Genomic DNA, 22,646 nt, shown 5'->3' on the forward strand with positions numbered 1-22,646 from the left:
TGACTGTATAATACTACCATACTGTGACTGGATAATACCACCATACTGTGACTGGATAATATCTTCATACTGTGACTGGATAATATCTTCATACTGTGACTGGATAACACCACCGTACAGTGAGTGGATAACACCACCATACCGTGACTGGATAACACCACCGTACAGTGAGTGGATAACACCACCATACCGTGACTGGATGACACCATCATACAGTGACTGGATAACACCTTCATACTGTGACTTGATAACACCAACATACAGTGACTGGATAACACCACCGTACATTGAGTGGATAACATCACCATACAGTGAGTGGATAATAATACCATCCTGTGACTGTATAATACTACCATACTGTGACTGGATAATACCACCATACTGTGACTGGATAATACCTTCATACTGTGACTGGATAACACCACAGCACAGTGAGTGGATAACACTGCCATACAGTGAGTGGATAATAATACCATCCTGTGACTGTAAAATACTACCATACTGTGACTGGATAATACCACCATACTGTGACTGGATAATACCACCATACTGTGACTGGATAGTACCACCATACTGTGACTGGATAGTACCACCATATCGTGACTGTATACCATCACCATACTTTGAGTGGATAACACCACCATACTGTGACTGGCTAATACCACTATACAGTGAGTGGATAAAATCACCATACTGTGAGTGGATAACGCCACCATACTGTGAGTGGATAACACCTCCATACTGTGACTAGATAGCACCACCATACCGTGACTGGATAACACCACCATACTGTGATTAGATAACACCACCATACAGTGACTAGATAACACCACCATACAGTGAGTAGATAACACTTCCATACTGTGACTAGATAACACCACCGTACAGTGACTAGATAACACCACCATACAGTGAGTATATAACACCACCATACAGTGAGTAGATAACACTTCCATACTGTGACTGGATAACACCCCAAACTGTAACTCGATAACACCACCATATTGTGACCAGGGCCGGCGTTAGGGGGGGGCAACCCAGGCAATTGCCTAGGGCCCCCTTCCAGCTGCTCAGTAGGGGGGGGGGGGGGCAACTGTTTTAAAGTGTCCGCAGCGCCGGCTGCTTGTTAAAGTTTAGCAACCCGTTTAGCAAGCCACTTTAAAACCATGACCGGCGGCAGACCCGGACACTTATGCATTCACTATTTTTCACATTTCCTTACCTTGCCGCGCTCCGCAGGCTCAGGTAATGCGGTGGGTTTTGAGGGCTGTGTGGATAATATGACGAGTGACTTGTCCTGCCGGGTCCTCTATGCTGCGTCAGGGACGTCACTCCTCATTTCCTGCAGCGCCGGTGTAGTGAAAAAAACTGTGTCTTGAAGCATTTTGTGTCCGCAGCTGCAGGAAATGAGGAGTGATGTCCCTGACGCCGCATAGAGGACACGTCACTCGTCATATTATCCCCACAGCCCACAAGACCTGCCGCATTGCCTGAGCCTGCCGAGCACGGCCAGGTAAGGAAATATGAAAAAGTAGGGGGGGGGGAAGAGGGGAACTATACTGCCAACCTAATGTGGGGGAAACTATACTGCCAGCCTAATGTGGGGGGAACTATACTGCCAACCTAATGTGGGGAAACTATGCTGCCAACCTAATGTGGGGGAACTATACTGCCAACCTAATGTGGGGGGAACTATACTGCCAACCTAATGTGGGGAAACTATGCTGCCAACCTAATGTGGGGGAACTATACTGCCAACCTAATGTGGGGGGAACTATACTGCCAACCTAATGTGGGGAAACTATGCTGCCAACCTAATGTGGGGGGAACTATACTGCCAACCTAATGTGGGGAAACTATGCTGCCAACCTAATGTGGGGGAACTATACTGCCAACCTAATGTGGGGGAACTGTACTGCCAACCTAATGTGGGGGAACTATACTGCCAACCTAATGTGGGGGAACTATACTGCCAACCTAATGTGGGGAAACTATGCTGCCAACCTAATGTGGGGAAACTATGCTGCCAACCTAATGTGGGGGAACTATACTGCCAACCTAATGTGGGGGGAACTATACTGCCAACCTAATGTGGGGGAACTATACTGCCAACCTAATGTGGGGGGAACTATACTGCCAACCTAATGTGGGGAAACTATGCTGCCAACCTAATGTGGGGGAACTATACTGCCAACCTAATGTGGGGGAACTATACAGCCAACCTAATGTGGGGGAACAATACTGCCTGCCTAATGTGGGGGGAACTATACTGCCTACCTAATGTGGGGGGAACTATACTGACAACCTAATGTGGGGGGAACTATACTGCCTACCTAATGTGGGGAAACTATGCTGCCAACCTAATGTGGGGGAACAATACTGCCTGCCTAATGTGGGGGAACTATACTGCCTACCTAATGTGGGGAAACTATGCTGTCAACCTAATGTGGGGGAACAATACTGCCTACCTAATGTGGGGAAACTATGCTGCCAACCTAATGTGGGGGAACAATACTGCCTGCCTAATGTGGGGGAACTATACAAAAATATAAAATTGCACTATTCTGATCCCTATAACTCTTTTATCTTTCTGTATATGGGGATGTATGAGGGTCATTTTTTGCGCTGTGATTTGTAGTTTTTATCAGTACCATTTTTGTTTTGATGGGACTTTTCAATTGCTTTTTTAGATATTTTTTATGGTATTTGAAGTGACCAAAAATGTGCACATCTGGTTAGTGCACTACCATGACCTTTGGGGCCCCTCTTTTTATTTTTCCTAGGGCCACGCTAAGCCTAAAACCGGCCCTGATTGTGACTAGATAACACTACCATGTTGAGCATAAATTATACCTCTATAGTGCTGCTGAATAAAAAAGTAAACACTATTACCACCATACTGTAAGTGAATATTACCAATATATAGATCTTATAGCTGTCAGACTGCACACAATCTGAAGACTATCACCTCACTAAAGACTGGACCAATGACATCTGGTGACTGCAGGGGGCGCCATCTCTGATTCCCTTTTCGGCCCAGACTGCCATGATGACTTGTTCCGTCTATTATTCCCCTCTGTACAGTTTTCCCTACAGACATCTTTGGCTCTGTGCGTATCCCGTGTATCCCCACCTTGGTCATATACTGCCCACCCTGCTGCTCTCTTTTATAACGCCATACTGTTGCTACTCCTAACAACTAAGTGTAATACGTCAGGTAATGTGGGGATTCACAGCGGCAGATTTATGGCACGGTCTTATAATAAGATTCTCTGTGTTGCCCATAGCAACCAATCAAAGTTCAGCTTTCACTTTACCACAGCAGTATGAGAAGTGCAAGCTGAGCTGTAACTGGTTGCTATAGGCAACAAAGAGGATCTTACAATATGAACGTGACAAAAATCTCCCCAACAATGTTGTCGGGAAATATCAGTGACTGTATGGAGCAGATTGTGATATCAGATAAAGGTATGTTCACATCTGCACCACACACATACTGATGTATACAACAACCAGAACTGTACTGCACATATACAGATGTATATAACAACCGGATCTGTACCACACACATACTGATGTATACAACAACCGGAACTGTACTACACATATACAGATGTATTCAACAACCGGAACTGTACTACACATATACAGAAGTATCCAACAACCGGATCTGTACTACATACATACTGATATATACAACAACCAGATCTGTACTACACATATACAGATGTATATAACAACCGGATCTGTACCACACACACACATACTGATATATACAACAACCGGAACTGTACTACACATATACAGATGTATTCAACAACCGGAACTGTACTACACATATACAGATGTATTCAACAACCGGAACTGTACTACACATATACAGAAGTATCCAACAACCGGATCTGTACTACATACATACTGATATATACAACAACCAGATCTGTACTACACATATACAGATGTATATAACAACCGGATCTGTACCACACACACATACTGATATATACAACAACCGGAACTGTACTACACATATACAGATGTATACAACAACCGGATCTGTACCACACACACATACTGATATATACAACAACCGGATCTGTACTACACATATACAGATGTATCCAACAACCGGAACTGTACTACACATATACAGATGTATCCAACAACCGGATCTGTACTACATACATACTGATATATACAACAACCAGATCTGTACTACACATATACAGATGTATACAACAACCGGATCTGTACCACACACACATACTGATATATACAACAATCGGAACTGTACTGCACATATACAGATGTATATAACAACCGGATCTGTACCACACACACATACTGATATATACAACAACCGGAACTGTACTACACATATACAGATGTATACAACAACCGGATCTGTACCACACACATACTGATGTATACAACAACCGGAACTGTACTACACACATACAGATGTATATAACAACCGGATCTGTACCACACACACACACATACTGATATATACAACAACCGGAACTGTACTACACATATACAGATGTATACAACAACCGGATCTGTACCACACACACATACTGATATATACAACAATCGGAACTGTACTGCACATATACAGATGTATACAACAACCGGATCTGTACTACATACATGCAGATGTATACAACAACCGGAACTGTACTACATACATACTGATATATACAACAACCAGATCTGTACTACACATATACAGATGTATACAACAACCGGATCTGTACTACATACATACTGATGTATCCAACAACCGGAACTGTACTACACATATACAGATGTATACAACAACCGGATCTGTACTACACACATACTGATATATACAACAACCGGAACTGTACCACACATACTGATATATACAACAACCGGAACTGTACTACACATATACAGATGTATCCAACAACCGGATCTGTACTACATACATACTGATATATACAACAACCGGATCTGTACTACACATATACAGATGTATACAACAACCGGAACTGTACCACACACATACTGATATATACAACAACCAGATCTGTACCACACACATACTGATATATACAACAACCGGATCTGTACCACACACATGCTGACGTATACAACAACCTGATCTGTACCATACACATACTGATATATACAACAACCGAATCTGTACCACACACATACTGATATATACAACAACCAGATCTGTACCACACACATACTGATGTATACAACAACCGGAACTGTACTACACATATACAGATGTATACAACAACCGGATCTGTACCACACACACATACTGATATATACAACAACCGGATCTGTACCACACACATACTGATATATACAAAAACCGGATCTGTACCACACACATACTGATATATACAACAACCGGAACTGTACCACACACAGACTGATATATACAACAACCGGAACTGTACCACACATACTGATATATACAACAACCGGATCTGTACCACACACATACTGATATATACAACAACCGGAACTGTACTACACATATACAGATGTATACAACAACCGGATCTGTACCACACACACATACTGATAAATACAACAACCGGATCTGTACCACACACATACTGATATATACAACAACCGGATCTGTACCACACACATACTGATATATACAACAACCGGATCTGTACCACACACATACTGATATATACAACAACCGGAACTGTACCACACATACTGATATATACAACAACCGGAACTGTACCACACATACTGATATATACAACAACCGGATCTGTACCACACACATACTGATATATACAACAACCGGATCTGTACCACACACATACTGATATATACAACAACCGGATCTGTACCACACACATACTGACATATACAACAACCGGATCTGTACCACACACATACTGACGTATACAACAACCGGATCTGTACTACACACATACTGACGTGTACAACAACCGGATCTGTACCACACACATACTGACGTATACAACAACCGGATCTGTACCACACACATACTGACGTATACAACAACCGGATCTGTACCACACACATACTGATGTGTACAACAACCGGATCTGTACCACACACATACTGATGTATACAACAACCGGATCTGTACTACACACATACTGACGTATACAACAACCGGATCTGTACCACACACATACTGATATATACAACAACCGAATCTGTACCACACACATACTGACATATACAACAACCTGATCTGTACCACACACATACTGATATATACAACAACCGGATATGTACCACACACATACTGATATATACAACAACCGGATCTGTACCACACACATACTGATATATACAACAACCGGATATGTACCACACATATACAGATGTATACAACAACCGGAACTGTACCACACATACTGATATATACAACAACCGGATCTGTACCACACACATACTGATATATACAACAACCGGAACTGTACTACACATATACAGATGTATACAACAACCGGATCTGTACCACACACACATACTGATAAATACAACAACCGGATCTGTACCACACACATACTGATATATACAACAACCGGATCTGTACCACACACATACTGATATATACAACAACCGGATCTGTACCACACACATACTGATATATACAACAACCGGAACTGTACCACACATACTGATATATACAACAACCGGAACTGTACCACACATACTGATATATACAACAACCGGATCTGTACCACACACATACTGATATATACAACAACCGGATCTGTACCACACACATACTGATATATACAACAACCGGATCTGTACCACACACATACTGACATATACAACAACCGGATCTGTACCACACACATACTGACGTATACAACAACCGGATCTGTACTACACACATACTGACGTGTACAACAACCGGATCTGTACCACACACATACTGACGTATACAACAACCGGATCTGTACCACACACATACTGACGTATACAACAACCGGATCTGTACCACACACATACTGATGTGTACAACAACCGGATCTGTACCACACACATACTGATGTATACAACAACCGGATCTGTACTACACACATAATGACGTATACAACAACCGGATCTGTACCACACACATACTGATATATACAACAACCGAATCTGTACCACACACATACTGACATATACAACAACCTGATCTGTACCACACACATACTGATATATACAACAACCGGATATGTACCACACACATACTGATATATACAACAACCGGATCTGTACCACACACATACTGATATATACAACAACCGGATATGTACCACACATATACAGATGTATACAACAACCGGATCTGTACCACACACATACTGACGTATACAACAACCTGATCTGTACCACACACATACTGATATATACAACAACCGGATCTGTACCACACACATACTGACGTATACAACAACCTGATCTGTACCACACACATACTGACGTGTATAACAACCGGATCTGTACCACACACATACTGACGTATACAACAACCGGATCTGTACCACACACATACTGATATATACAACAACCTGATCTGTACCACACACATACTGACGTATACAACAACCTGATCTGTACCACACACATACTGATATATACAACAACCGGAACTGTACCACACACATACTGATATATACAACAACCGGATCTGTACTACATACATACTGACATATACAACAACCGGATCTGTACTACACACATACTGATATATACAACAACCGGATCTGTACCACACACATACTGACGTATACAACAACTGGATCTGTACTACACACATACTGACGTATACAACAACCTGATCTGTACCACACACATACTGATATATACAACAACCGGATCTGTACCACACACATACTGATATATATACAACAACCGGATATGTACCACACACATACTGACATATACAACAACCTGATCTGTACCACACACATACTGACGTATACAACAACCTGATCGGTACCACACACATACTGATATATACAACAACCGGATCTGTACTACACACATACTGACGTATACAACAACCGGATCTGTACTACACACATACTGACGTATACAACAACTGGATCTGTACCACACACATACTGACGTATACAACAACCGGATCTATACTACACACATACTGACGTATACAACAACCGGATCTATACTACACACATACTGACGTATACAACAACCGGATCTGTACCACACACATACTGATATATACAACAACCGGATCTGTACCACACACATACTGACGCATACAACAACCGGATCTGTACTACACACATACTGACGTATACAACAACCGGATCTGTACCACACACATACTGACGTATACAACAACCTGATCTGTACCACACACATACTGATATATACAACAACCTGATCTGTACCACACACATACTGACGTATACAACAACCTGATCTGTACCACACACATACTGATATATACAACAACCGGATCTGTACCACACACATACTGACGTATACAACAACCTGATCTGTACCACACACATACTGATATATACAACAACCGGATCTGTACCACACACATACTGATATATACAACAACCGGAACTGTACCACACACATACTGACATATACAACAACCGGATCTGTACTACACACATACTGATATATACAACAACCGGATCTGTACCACAGACATACTGACGTATACAACAACTGGATCTGTACTACACACATACTGACGTATACAACAACAACCGGATCTGTACTACACACATAGCTCTGATTTATACCACAACCGAATTGATACTACACAAATACTGACATATACAACAACCGGATCTGTACACAACAAGAAAAACTTTGGTTAATGTACATTTTTATTGCATCTTTTGTTATATGTGCGTATACAATCTAAGTATGTTTTTTTATGTCAAATTATAAAATCAGCAAAAAAAATAAACTAACAAAAAACTACATATGGTACATGTTTTAAATATATACACACATAGCCTATACCACACCAGACGTCACTTATACATTTCTATGTAGAAAAAAAAACTTAAACATTCAAATACAATTTTATTGTGGTACCAAAAAGTGCGGTGTGCAGAACTTTTCTAAACCACAAAAAAAATCATAACCAATCATATAGGGGACAAAACGTAGCCAAAAGTAACATAAGTACCAGACTACTGACTATTCTGGCATAATAGATGTCTCTGGGTGCATCACAGCATTCGTTTAGTTACTGATTCAACATATCTCACATCGTACTGCTGTGGTGTAGATGTGAACCGATCTATCTCATATCTGTCTATCTATCTATCTCATATCTATCTATCTATCTCATATCTATCTATCTATCTCATATCTATCTATCTATCTCATATCTATCTATCTCATATCTATCTATCTATCTATCTATCTATCTCATATCTATCTATCTCATATCTATCTATCTATCTATCTCATATCTATCTATCTATCTCATATCTATCTATCTATCTCATATCTATCTATCTCATATCTATCTATCTATCTATCTCATATCTATTTATCTATCTCATATCTATCTCATATCTATCTATCTATCTCATATCTATCTCTCATATCTATCTATCTATCTCATATATATCTATCTCATATCTATCTCATATCTATCTATCTATCTATCTCATATCTATCTATCTATCTCATATCTATCTATCTATCTATCTCATATCTATCTATCTCATATCTATCTATCTCATATCTATCTATCTATCTCATATGTATCTATCTCATATCTATCTCATATCTATCTCATATCTATCTCATATCTATCATCTATCTCTCTCATATTTATCTATCTCATATCTATCTATCTATCTATCTATCTATCTATCTCATATCTATCTATCTATCTCAGATCTATCTAATATCTATATCTATCTCATATCTATCTATCTATCTATCTATTTCATATCTATCTATCTCATATCTATCTCATATGTATCTATCTCATATCTATCTATCTATCTATCTCATATCTATCTATCTCATATCTATCTCATATCTATCTATCTATCTCATATCTATCTATCTATTTCATATCTATTTAACTCATATCTATCTTTCTATTTATCTATCTATCTCATATCTATCTATCTCTCTCATATCTATCTATCTCTCTCATATCTATCTATCTCCTATCTATCTATCATCCATCTCTCTAATATTTATTTATCTCATATCTATCTATCTCATATCTATCTATCTATCTATCTCATATCTATCTATCTCATATCTATCTTTCTATCTATTTATTTATCTATCTATCTCATATCTATCTATCTCATATCTATCTTTCTATCTATTTATCTATCTATCTATCTCATATCTATCTCTCTCATATCTATCTCATATCTATCTCTCTCTCATATATATCTCATATCTATATCTCTCTCATATCTATCTCATATCTATCAATCTAATAACAAGAAAAAACAGCGCTCCCTTGATCCAGAGAAAATCTAAAATATAATGCTAGGTGCACACAGAGCCCAGACCCGGGTCAGGAGTCCATATATTAACAGAATTGGTAAATAGGTCCGTAGTCAAACTGTACAGTCACTAGAACGTCCAGAAAGCTCACCGATTGTGTAGAGTGTCAATGTGAAGCGAATGTTTGGATCTCTGCTGTCAAAATATTCCTAAAAAGACAATACACTGGTCACATCTACAGTCCAGATAAAAAAATACATCATCTATGTATCTCCACCACTCCGGTATATTACTGGAACGGTGGAGATACATAGACATACAGTTCTTCAAAGTTCGCCATGAATATATTAGCATAGGTCGGCACGACATTGCTCCCCATTGCGGTGCCCCGCTTCTGAAGAAAAAATCTGTCATCAAATACAAAATAATCATTCCCCAGCATGATCTTAAGTAACATAGGAGTCAATGGGAACTGTACAGAACCGTTGGGCATATGGTTCCATCCGGTTTGCACCATACGGTTTTTGACTTTGCACAGTTTTTTTTTTCTTGGAATTTCAATCAAACAAGTGAAACTTTATTTCATAGAATGAAAAGTTAAAAACGTCTACATTTTTTTCTTAAAAAAACGGATGCAACCGGACATCATTTTTCAAATCGTATACGGATTAAAATTTGTACACGCGTTTTGATACAGTTTTGTCAGGTTTTGAGGAATCAGGGTTTTTTTTTTATCAAAAACCTGATACGGCAACTGTATCGCAAAAACGTGGTGTGAACTCAGCCTAATACATACAAACGAGCTACCAATAGAATTCCATTTGTTACTACTTACTCAACACTTCACATAAGGTTTCCAACGTTATCAGGAAACATTGGCACATATTGGAGTCCGGATTAGATCACATACCGGAGTTTTCGAACCGCCCTCTAATGTCCTATCGGAGAGCTGTGAACTTGAGAGATAAAATTGTGAAGTCAGATGTCTCCATTAGAGATGAGCGAACTTACAGTAAATTCGATTCGTCACGAACTTCTCGGCTCGGCGTTTGATGACTTAACCAGGTAAATTAGTTCAGCTTTCCGGTGCTCCGGTGGCTGGAAAAGGTGGATACAGTCCTAGGAAAGAGTCTCCTAGGACTGTATCGACCTTTTCCAGCCCACGGGAGCACCTGAAAGCTGAACTAATTTATGCAGGATAAGTCATCAACTGCCGAGCCGAGAAGTTTGAGACTAATCGAATTTACTGTAAGTTCGCTCATCTCTAGTCTCCATCTCCAAACCAAGACAAAGATATTTGACCACAGTCAACAAGGGTTCATACCCTTGTTGTTCCTGTGTGAATTGCACATACATGATGAATAGTGTTGAGCGGCATAGGCCATATTGGAATTCGTGATATTTCGCGAATATATGGACGAATATTCGTCATATATTCACAAAAATTTTTTGCCTTTCTGTACTATGCGCCATAACATTCACATGCGCATTCACCATAAAATTTGCATGCGCATGCGCAATATCTCATGATAAAAGAGCTAAAAGAAGGGAGGGATGATCACTGTGATGTGTACTGCGAAAAAAAGTATGTGAATATTCGTAATTGCGAATATTTAGCGCCATATTTGCAATACAGTGGTCCCTCAAGTTACAATATTAATTGGTTCCAGAATGACCATTGTATGTTGAAACCATTGTATGTTGAGACCATTGTATGTTGAGACCATTGTAGGTTGAGACCAGAACTCTATGGAAACCTGGTAATTGGTTCTGAGGCCCCAAAATGTCATCCAAAAATAGGAAAAAGGGAGGATTAAAGAAAAATAAGTAGATAACTAATACAGTGATCCCTCAACTTACAATGGCCTCAACATACAATAGTTTCAACCTACAATGTTTTTTTCTGGACCATTGTAACTTGAAACCAGACTCAACATACAATGTACAGACAGTCCAGATCTGTGAAACATGTCACAACTGGAGGAACTGACCAATCAGAACGGGCATTTTACTTTTAAATCACCTGTATTACTGAAGTGCATGCACTGACTGGTGTCTGGTAGCGCCCCCTACAGTACAGGGAGGAACTACATGTTCTATACTACTCCTTACCTGTGCCAGGGTTAGCTGATCCTTTGGACACCAAGTAAGGGCGGCTCCATTTGGGACACTGTGTCTACTGTATAGGACCCTGAAGAAGCTCCTGTCCGCTACATAAACCATTGTTTCCCAACCAGGGTGCCTCCAGCTGTTGCAAAACTACAACTTCCAGCATGCCCGGACAGCCAACGGCTGTCCGGGCATGCTGGAAGCTGTAGTTTTGCAACAGCTGGAGGCACCCTGGTTGGGAAGCACTGACATAGACAGTAATTTACAGCTCCCAGCAGATCTTTCTTACTTTTATATGTAAGGATTTGCTTTATCTGTATTAGTTATCTACTTATTTATCTTTAATCCTCACTTTTCCCTATTTTTGGTGACATTAGGGGCTTCAGAACCAATTACCAGGTTTCCATAGAGTTCTCAACATACAATGGTTTCAACATACAATGGTCGTCCTGGAACCAATTAATATTGGGCATTTTACTGGTAAATCACCTGTATTACTGAAGTGCATGCACTGACTGGCTGTCTGGTAGCGCCCCCCACAGTACAGGGAGGAGCTACAAGTTCCGTACTACTCCTTACCTGTGCCAGGGTTAGCTGCTCCTTTGGACACCAAGTAAGGGCGGCTCCATTTGGGACACTTTGTGTACTGTATAGGACCCTGAAGAAGCTCCTGTACTCTACATAAACATTGTTTCCCAACCAGGGTGCCTCCAGCTGTTGCAAAACTACAACTTCCAGCATGCCCGGACAGCCAACGGGCATGCTGGGCATTACTTTCATATGTAAGGATTTGCTTTATCTCTATTAGTTATCTTCTTATTTTTCTTTAAAGGGGTACTCCCGTGGAAAACTTATTATTTTTTTTTTTTTTATCAACTGGTGCCAGAAAGTTAAACAGATTTGTAAATCACTTCTATTGAAAAATCTTAATCCTTCCAGTACTTTTTAGGGGCTGTATACTAAAGAGAAATCCAAAAAAGAAATGCATTTCCTCTGATGTCATGACCACAGTGCTCTCTGCTGACCTCTGCTGTCCATTTTAGGAACTGTCCAGAGCAGCATATGTTTGCTATGGGGATTTTCTCCTGCTCTGGACAGTTCCTAAAATGGACAGCAGAGGTCAGCAGAGAGCACTGTGGTCATGACATCAGAGGAAATGCATTTCTTTTTTGGATTTCTCTTTAGTATACAGCCCCTAAAAAGTACTGGAAGGATTACGATTATTTTAATAGAAGTGATTTACAAATCCGTTTAACTTTTTGGCACCAGTTGATTTAAAAAAAGAAAGTTTTCCACAGGAGTACCCCTTTAATTCTCACTTTTTCCTATTTTTGGATGACATTTTGGGGCTTCAGAACCAATTACCAGGTTTCCATAGAGTTCTGGTCTCAACATACAATGGTTTCAACATACAATGGTCTCAACATACAATGGTTTCAAGACACAATGGTTTCCACATACAATGGTCGTCCTGGAACCAATTAATATTGTAACTTGAGGGACCACTTTATTCGCAAATTTGCAAAATTCGCGACAAATATTCGCATTGCGAATATTCGCGCCCAACACTAATGATGAAAGGCGGTGAGTTTGTACATCCTACTAGCGGTAAAAAGTATTATAATAGATTCATGTCATTCTGAATTCGTCATTTATATTTCACAATGTCCATGTAAATTACTTTACGTTGGCGAAACTACACTTGAAGCTACGACTCGGATAAATCAGCACCGATATCCCATTCGGGAGAAGCGGTCCGATTTACCCGTACCGAATCATTTTAATGAATGTAGCCATGCGGAAAAGGACTTAAAGGGGGTACTCCACTGGAAAACATTATTATTATTATTATTATTATTTTTTTTTTTTTAACAACTGGTGCAAGAAAGTTAAAGGGGTACTCCGGCGGAAAACTTTTCTTTTTTTTCTTTTTTTTTGTCAACTGGTGCCAGAAAGTTAAACAGATTTGTAAATGACTTCTATTAAATCTTAAGCCTTCCAGTACTTATTAGCTGCTGAATACTACAGAGGAAATTATTTTATTTTTGTAAAACAGAGCTCTCTGCTGACACCATGACCACAGTGCTCTCTGCTGACACCTCTGTTCATTTTAGGAACTGTCCAGGGCAGCATATGTTTTCTATGGGGATTTTCTCCTACTCTGGACAGTTCTTAAAATGGACAGAGATGTCAGCAGAGAGCACTGTGCTCGTGATGTCAGCAGAGAGCTCTGTGTTCCAAAAAGGAAAGAATTTCCTCTGTAGTATTCAGCAGCTAATAAGTACTGGAAGGATTAAGATTTTTTAATAGAAGTAATTTACAAATCTGTTCTGGCACCAGTTGATTAAATAAAAAGGAGTTTTCCACCAGAGTACCCCTTTAAACAGATTTGTAAATGACTTCTATTAAAAAATTAATCCTTCCATTACTTATCAGCTGCTGTTATGATCCACAGGAAGTTATTTTCTTTTTGCATTTCCTTTCTGTCTGACCACAGTGCTCTCTGCGGACACCTCTGTCCATTTTAGGAACTGTCCAGAGCAGGATAGGTTTTCTATGGGGATTTTCTCCTACTCTGGACAGTTCCTAAAATGGACAGAGGTGTCAGCAGAGAGCACTGTGGTCAGGCAGAAAGGAAATTCAAAAAGAAAAGTACTTCCTGTGGATAATAAGAGCAGCTGATAAGTATTAGAAGGATTAAGATTTTTTTAATAGAAGTAATTTACAAATCTGTTTAACTTTCGGGCACCAGTTGATTTAAAAAAAAAAAAAAAAAAAAAAAAAAAGGTTTTCCAGTGGAGTACCCTTTTAACCCCTTAAGGACACATGACGTACTGGAACGTCATGTGTTCACTCCCAATCTATAACGCGGGGTCATGGCGTGGCCGGGACCCGTGGCTAATAGCGCGGGGCATTGATCGTGGTGCCGCGCGCTATTAACCCTTTAGACGCGACGTTCAAAGTTGAATGCCGCGTCTAAAGTGAAAGGTAAAGTATGCCGGTTAGCTCAGTGGGCTGTTCGGGATAGCCGCGGCAAAATCGCGGCATCCCGAACAGCTAACAGGACAGCTGGAGGGTCCATACCTGCCTCCTCGCTGTCCGATCGCCGAATGACTGCTCAGTGCCCGAGATCCAGGCATGAGCAGTCAAGCGGCAGAATCATCGATCACTGGTTTCTTATGAGAAACCATTGATCAATGTAATAGATCAGTGTGTGCAGTGTTATAGGTCCCTATGGGATAACAATGATCAGTGTGAAAGATCAGTGTGTGCAGTGTTATAGGTCCCTATGGGATAACAATGATCAGTGTAAGAGATCAGTGTGTGCAGTGTTATAGGTCCCTATGGGATAACAATGATCAGTATAAGAGATCAGTGTGTGCAGTGTTATAGGTCCCTATGGGATAACAATGATCAGTGTGTGCAGTGTTATAAGTCCCTATGGGAGCTATAACACTGCAAAAAAAAGTGAAAGAAAAAGTGAATAAAGATCATTTAACCCCTTCCCTAATAAAAGTTTGAATCACCCCCCTTTACCCATAAAAAAAACCACAGTGTAAATAAAAATAAAAATAAACATATATGGTATCGCCGTGTGCGGAAATGTCCGAATTATAAAAATATATTGTTAATCAAACCGCTCGGTCAATGGCGTACGGGCAAAAAAATTCCAAAGTCCAAGATAGCGTATTTTTGGTCACTTTTTATATCATGAAAAAATGAATAAAAAGCGATCAATAAGTCCTATCAATGCAAAAATGGTACCGCTAAAAACTTCAGATCACGGCGCAAAAAATGAGCCCTCATACCGCCCCATACACGGAAAAATTAAAAAGTTATAGGGGTCAGAAGATGTCAATTTTTAAACGTATTAATTTTCCTGCATGTAGTTATGATTTTTTCCAGAAGTGCGACAAAATAAAACCTATATAAGTAGGGGATCATTTTAACCGTATGGACCTACAGAATAAAGATAAGGTGTCATTTTTAACGAAAAATGTACTACGTAGAAACGGAAGCCCCCCAAAAGTTACAAAACAGCGTGTTTTTTTTAAATTTTGTCTCACAATGATTTTTTTCCCCTTTTCGCTGTAGATTTTTGGGCAAAATGACTGACGTCATTACAAAGTAGAATTGGTGGCGCAAAAAATAAGCCATAATATGGATTTGTAGGTGCAAAATTGAAAGAGTTAGGATTTTTTAAAGGCAAGGAGGAAAAAACGAAAATGCAAAAACTAAAAAAGCCCCGGTCCTTAAGGGGTTAAAAGATTTCTTTTTTTGGTCACGTACCCTTACCTTAACATGGTGGCAACCGTACAGCTATCCTTAAAATTAAGGAATTGTGGTGGATCCATGAATTAAATACATTAAAGGGGTACTCCGCTGCTCAGCATTTGGAACAAACTGTTGCGAACGCTGGAGCCGGGAACTCGTGATGTCATAGCCCCGCCCCCCTCATAACGTCACGCCCCGCCCCCTCAATGCAAGTCTATGGGAGGGGGCGTGACATCCGTCACGCCCCCTCCCATAGACTTGCATTGAGGGGGCGGGGCGTGACATTATGAGGGGCAGGGCTATGGCGTCACGAGCATCGGGCGCCGACTCCAGCATTTGGAACAGTTTGGAGTACCCCTTTAAAATCGAATGGTTTAAATGTCGATTTTATTGTAACTTGTGATATTTACAATGTATGATTTATGACTCCGTTGGCTTTGTATCCTGTTTGGATGGATTATATCGAATATTTTGCTGTTTTTAATTTGTTTTCAGATTTGGGCTCGAGGAGCGGGTTGATCACTCACCGATCTATTATGGTTCATGGGTGTTACAATTCACCATGTAATCCATTTATCCATCTATCATTTACGGCCACCCTAAAGGTTAGTGTTTTGTCATGTACTTCATCACAGTAGGTCACCGAGCGCCCCCGGAACACTGGGACCATTATCATCATCCGGCCCGGAACATATGGATGCGGCGTCCTCCTCGCGGTACATAATGTACATAGAGTCTGGTGAGTGACCCCGCTTTTCTCGGCCCCTCTGATAAGTGACACCTATTTATAAGGTATTTGCTCTATTTATGCACAGTGCGCTGTTTATATGTATTTGAATGCGTCCATAGTATATTGTAGGATGTATGATGTATATGTTTTCCTTAATGATGTTCAGGTTTGCACTTTATTATATTTCTCATCAATGATGTCCTGGATGTGTAACTGAATTAGAGATGAGCGAACTTACAGTAAATTCGATTCGTCACGAACTTCTCGGCTCGGCGGTTGATGACTTTTCCTGCATAAATTAGTTCAGCTTTCAGGTGCTCCCGTGGGCTGGAAAAGGTGGATACAGTCCAAGGAGACTATCCTTATATACTCACTATGTTTTGTCATTTGTTGCTTGAAAATGGGTGAACGAGCCGAAACGTCACCTCATGTTTAAACCCCCCCAAAGGACGAGGGGACACTCCCTCCGTCTGGAGAAGAAAAAGTTTAGTCTCAAGGGGCGACACGCCTTCTTTACCGTGAGGACTGTGAATTTATGGAACGGTCTACCTCAGGAACTGGTCACAGTAGGAACAATTAACAGCTTTAAAACAGGATTAGATACATTCCTGGAACAAAATAAGATTAATGCTTATGAAGAAATATAAAATCCCATCCCTTCCCCAATATCGCGCCACACCCCTACCCCTTAATTCCCTGGTTGAACTTGATGGATGTCACGATGCCGGCTGGCAGGTAGTGGATCCTCTGTGCCAGAGAGGGATTGGCGTGGACCGTGCTAGTGGATCGGTTCTAAGCCACTACTGGTTTTCACCAGAGCCCGCCGCAAAGCGGGATGGTCTTGCTGCGGCGGTAGTGACCAGGTCGTATCCACTAGCAACGGCTCAACCTCTCTGGCTGCTGAAGATAGGCGCGGTACAAGGGAGTAGACAGAAGCAAGGTCGGACGTAGCAGAAGGTCGGGGCAGGCAGCAAGGATCGTAGTCAGGGGCAACGGCAGGAGGTCTGGAACACAGGCTAGGAACACACAAGGAACGCTTTCACTGGCACAATGGCAACAAGATCCGGCAAGGAAGTGCAGGGGAAGTGAGGTGATATAGGGAAGTGCACAGGTGAAGACACTAATTGGAATCACTGCGCCAATCAGCGGCGCAGTGGCCCTTTAAATCGCAAAGACCCGGCGCGCGCGCGCCCTAGGGAGCGGGGCCGCGCGCGCCGGGACAGGACCGAGGGAGAGCGAGTCAGGTACGGGAGCCGGGGTGCGCATCGCGAGCGGGCGCTACCCGCATCGCGAATCGCATCCCGGCTGGCAGCGGAATCGCAGCGCCCCGGGTCAGTGGATCTGACCGGAGCGCTGCAGCGGGGAGAGTGAAGCGAGCGCTCCGGGGAGGAGCGGGGACCCGGAGCGCTCGGCGTAACAATGGACATATGTCTTTTTTCGACCGTACTAACTATGTAACTATGTAACTATGTAACTATGTCTCAGTGTAATAAACAAAAATTTTTTCACGTTATTGGAGTGCCGCTGTTTTTTGGATTTTATCTATCTCATATCTATCTATATATCTCATATCTATCTATCTATTTATCTCATATCTATCTATCTATCTCATATCTATCTATCTCATATCTATCTATCTCTCATATCTATCTATCTATCTATCTATCTATCTCATATCTATCTATCTATCTATCTATCTCATATCTATCTATCTATCTACAACTAATTCTTTGGTTGTATTACACATACGGGGGAGTGGCTACCTCCATGTTGGCTCCTGCACCCCATCCACCTCTATTAGGTGTATATAAGGTGCCTTGGATGTTTCAGACCTTGCAATGCCTGCTGTACTGTTCACACAGAGGCATATTCATAGTGTAGGGTCCGTCCCAGAATGAGGTCACCTTACCGTGGTGGGACGGTCCAAGCTATTTGGCGCCAAATTCGCAAGCTAAGTACCTCATAATTTCATATTTTCATTTATTGCACTACAGCTGTATAGCTTTTCATGTTCTATCTATATACTCATGTTCTATCTATATACTCATGTTCTATCTATATACTCATGTTTCATCTATATCTTTGTGCTAGCAGTGTGCTGCTGTATTCTCCTGTTGCTATCTATCATCTATCTGTCTATCTCATATCTATCTATCTCATATCTATCTATCTAGTATCTATCTATCTATCTCATATCTATCTATCTTATATCTATCTCATATCTATCTATCTAGTATCTATCTATCTATTTATCTATCTCATATCTATCTATCTTATATCTATCTATGTATGTATCTAAAAAAAAATCCAAATAGAAGCAGCACATCAAGTAGAATCAAGTGATAGTCAGTATGGGGTGCTCACATAATTGGAGCCTGGGTCCACCGGTTCCTTAATCCAAATAGGCGAAATAGAATGCAGCACACCACTGTTGCAGTCAAAACATATAGATTTATTCCATAGCGTGCAGAGGACTACGTTTCACCGGTCTCACACCGGCTTTATCAAGTGAGGAATAGTGACAAACAGAGGGTATATATGGACCACCTTGGGTCCGCCCACAGGGTCATGTGGTCAATTACAAAAACATTTGCATATAGTCATGTGATACATATACAAAACAAAACAATAAGGCGTAGAAAAGATACCCCTGAATCAATTGGCCAGTATAACAAAGTAAAAGTGCATATATATAAAAAACAACATATGTTAACATAGAAATGTACATAGGCAATAGCGATCTGTTACATATTGCTTCAAATCCAGATCGCCACTGATTCTTATAGTGCAACTTCATTGGTGGTGTCAGTGATGCTTGTGATTACCTCACGGGGATGTGCCATGATGTCCGTAGTGGGCTATGTGATCCATTCTCCTGGAGAGCGAGAGAGGCGCATAATACGGTCGCACTTCCGGGTTACGAGCAGGTTCCTGTGTATTGGATGCGCAGCCGCCGCGTCCATGGTAACCGCTTACCCGGATGTTCCTTCTAGTGCGCATGCTCCAGGAAGGTACGGAAGGGCAAAACTAGTTACTCCGTATCCATGCGATGTGCGCCTGCGCGCTGTGGTAGTATCCATGGTAACCAGTGTCTCTGACCGGCATTACAGTGCAGGAAGTCGCACCATATAAACAGGGCAAGTATAAAAAAAATTCAGGATCATTTCCCAGTATCTCGGACAGGTGCACAGGAGTGTGCATAGAGTCTCACTTAGAGAGTGGTTGTAGGGATAGTTAGCTACCGTGTGGTTACCCCTAGCAACCAGTAGAAGGTGGAAAAAAGAAAGAAAGAGATGTTCTGACCAGGGGTAAAGGACCTGCATAGCTGTGTCAGTGTGTCTGGACCGACCACAAATCCCCAAATACGCTCAGTAAAGGATGCTCGGTGTGTCTGGACCGACCACAAATCCCCAAATACGCTCAGTAAAGGATGCTCGGTGTGTCTGGACCGACCACAAATCCCCAAATACGCTCAGTAAAGGATGCTCGGTGTGTCTGGACCGACCACAAATCCCCAAATACGCTCAGTAAAGGATGCTCGGTGTGTCTGGACTGGGTATGGGAACTAGGACGTATGTGGTAAACTTGGAGGTCTTCTAAGGAACCACATGTTCAGCGACAGATTGGTCCATGTCCATGGACCGTACTTTGCCCTATTTCCCGAAATTACCCGATGCGCAGAGGTGAGTGATACGCTTTCCCTGTAGTGAATGTGGTTTGTTTGCCAGAGACTATGGGACATTCCTAATGACTTTATTTATCTCTTTCCAGATCACTCCTGATGGATTGGTACATGCACACCAAATCAGGACAATGTAATCGGTCCAGAAACACCGAGCATCCTTTACTGAGCGTATTTGGGGATTTGTGGTCGGTCCAGACACACCGAGCATCCTTTACTGAGCGTATTTGGGGATTTGTGGTCGGTCCAGACACACCGAGCATCCTTTACTGAGCGTATTTGGGGATTTGTGGTCGGTCCAGACACACCGAGCATCCTTTACTGAGCGTATTTGGGGATTTGTGGTCGGTCCAGACACACCGAGCATCCTTTACTGAGCGTATTTGGGGATTTGTGGTCGGTCCAGACACACCGAGCATCCTTTACTGAGCGTATTTGGGGATTTGTGGTCGGTCCAGACACACCGAGCATCCTTTACTGAGCGTATTTGGGGATTTGTGGTCGGTCCAGACACACTGACACAGCTATGCAGGTCCTTTACCCCTGGTCAGAACATCTCTTTCTTTCTTTTTTCCACCTTCTACTGGTTGCTAGGGGTAACCACACGGTAGCTAACTATCCCTACAACCACTCTCTAAGTGAGACTCTATGCACACTCCTGTGCACCTGTCCGAGATACTGGGAAATGATCCTGAATTTTTTTTATACTTGCCCTGTTTATATGTTGCGACTCCCTGCACTGTAATGCCGGTCAGAGACACTGGTTACCATGGATACTACCACAGCGCGCAGGCGCACATCGCATGGATACGGAGTAACTAGTTTTGCCCTTCCGTACCTTCCTGGAGCATGCGCACTAGAAGGAACATCCGGGTAAGCGGTTACCATGGACGCGGCGGCTGCGCATCCAATACACAGGAACCTGCTCGCAACCCGGAAGTGCGACCGTATTATGCGCCTCTCTCGCTCTCCAGGAGAATGGATCACATAGCCCACTACGGACATCATGGCACATCCCCGTGAGGTAATCACAAGCATCACTGACACCACCAATGAAGTTGCACTATAAGAATCAGTGGCGATCTGGATTTGAAGCAATATGTAACAGATCGCTATTGCCTATGTACATTTCTATGTTAACATATGTTGTTTTTTATATATATGCACTTTTACTTTGTTATACTGGCCAATTGATTCAGGGGTATCTTTTCTACGCCTTATTGTTTTGTTTTGTATATGTATCACATGACTATATGCAAATGCTTTTGTAATTGACCACATGACCCTGTGGGCGGACCCAAGGTGGTCCATATATACCCTCTGTTTGTCACTATTCCTCACTTGATAAAGCCGGTGTGAGACCGGTGAAACGTAGTCCTCTGCACG

The 22,646-nt window shown here is 41.5% G+C and overlaps 1 protein-coding gene across 1 annotated transcript in view; it reads left to right on the forward strand.

Moving 5' to 3' along the window:
- Positions 1-3,333: 3,333 nt before the first annotated feature.
- GALNT14 (polypeptide N-acetylgalactosaminyltransferase 14) overlaps positions 3,334-22,646 on the forward strand; it is a 524,060-nt gene continuing 504,747 nt past the window's right edge. Inside the window, exons 1-2 of the mRNA XM_056568538.1 lie at positions 3,334-3,468; positions 17,344-17,453. Coding sequence (XP_056424513.1) covers positions 3,387-3,468; positions 17,344-17,453 — 192 coding nt within the window. The 5' untranslated portion in view covers positions 3,334-3,386. The remainder of the gene's footprint in view (positions 3,469-17,343; positions 17,454-22,646) is intronic.

The sequence above is a fragment of the Hyla sarda genome, chromosome 3 (genome assembly GCF_029499605.1).
Source record: "Hyla sarda isolate aHylSar1 chromosome 3, aHylSar1.hap1, whole genome shotgun sequence".
NCBI classification, from domain to species: Eukaryota; Metazoa; Chordata; class Amphibia; order Anura; family Hylidae; genus Hyla; species Hyla sarda.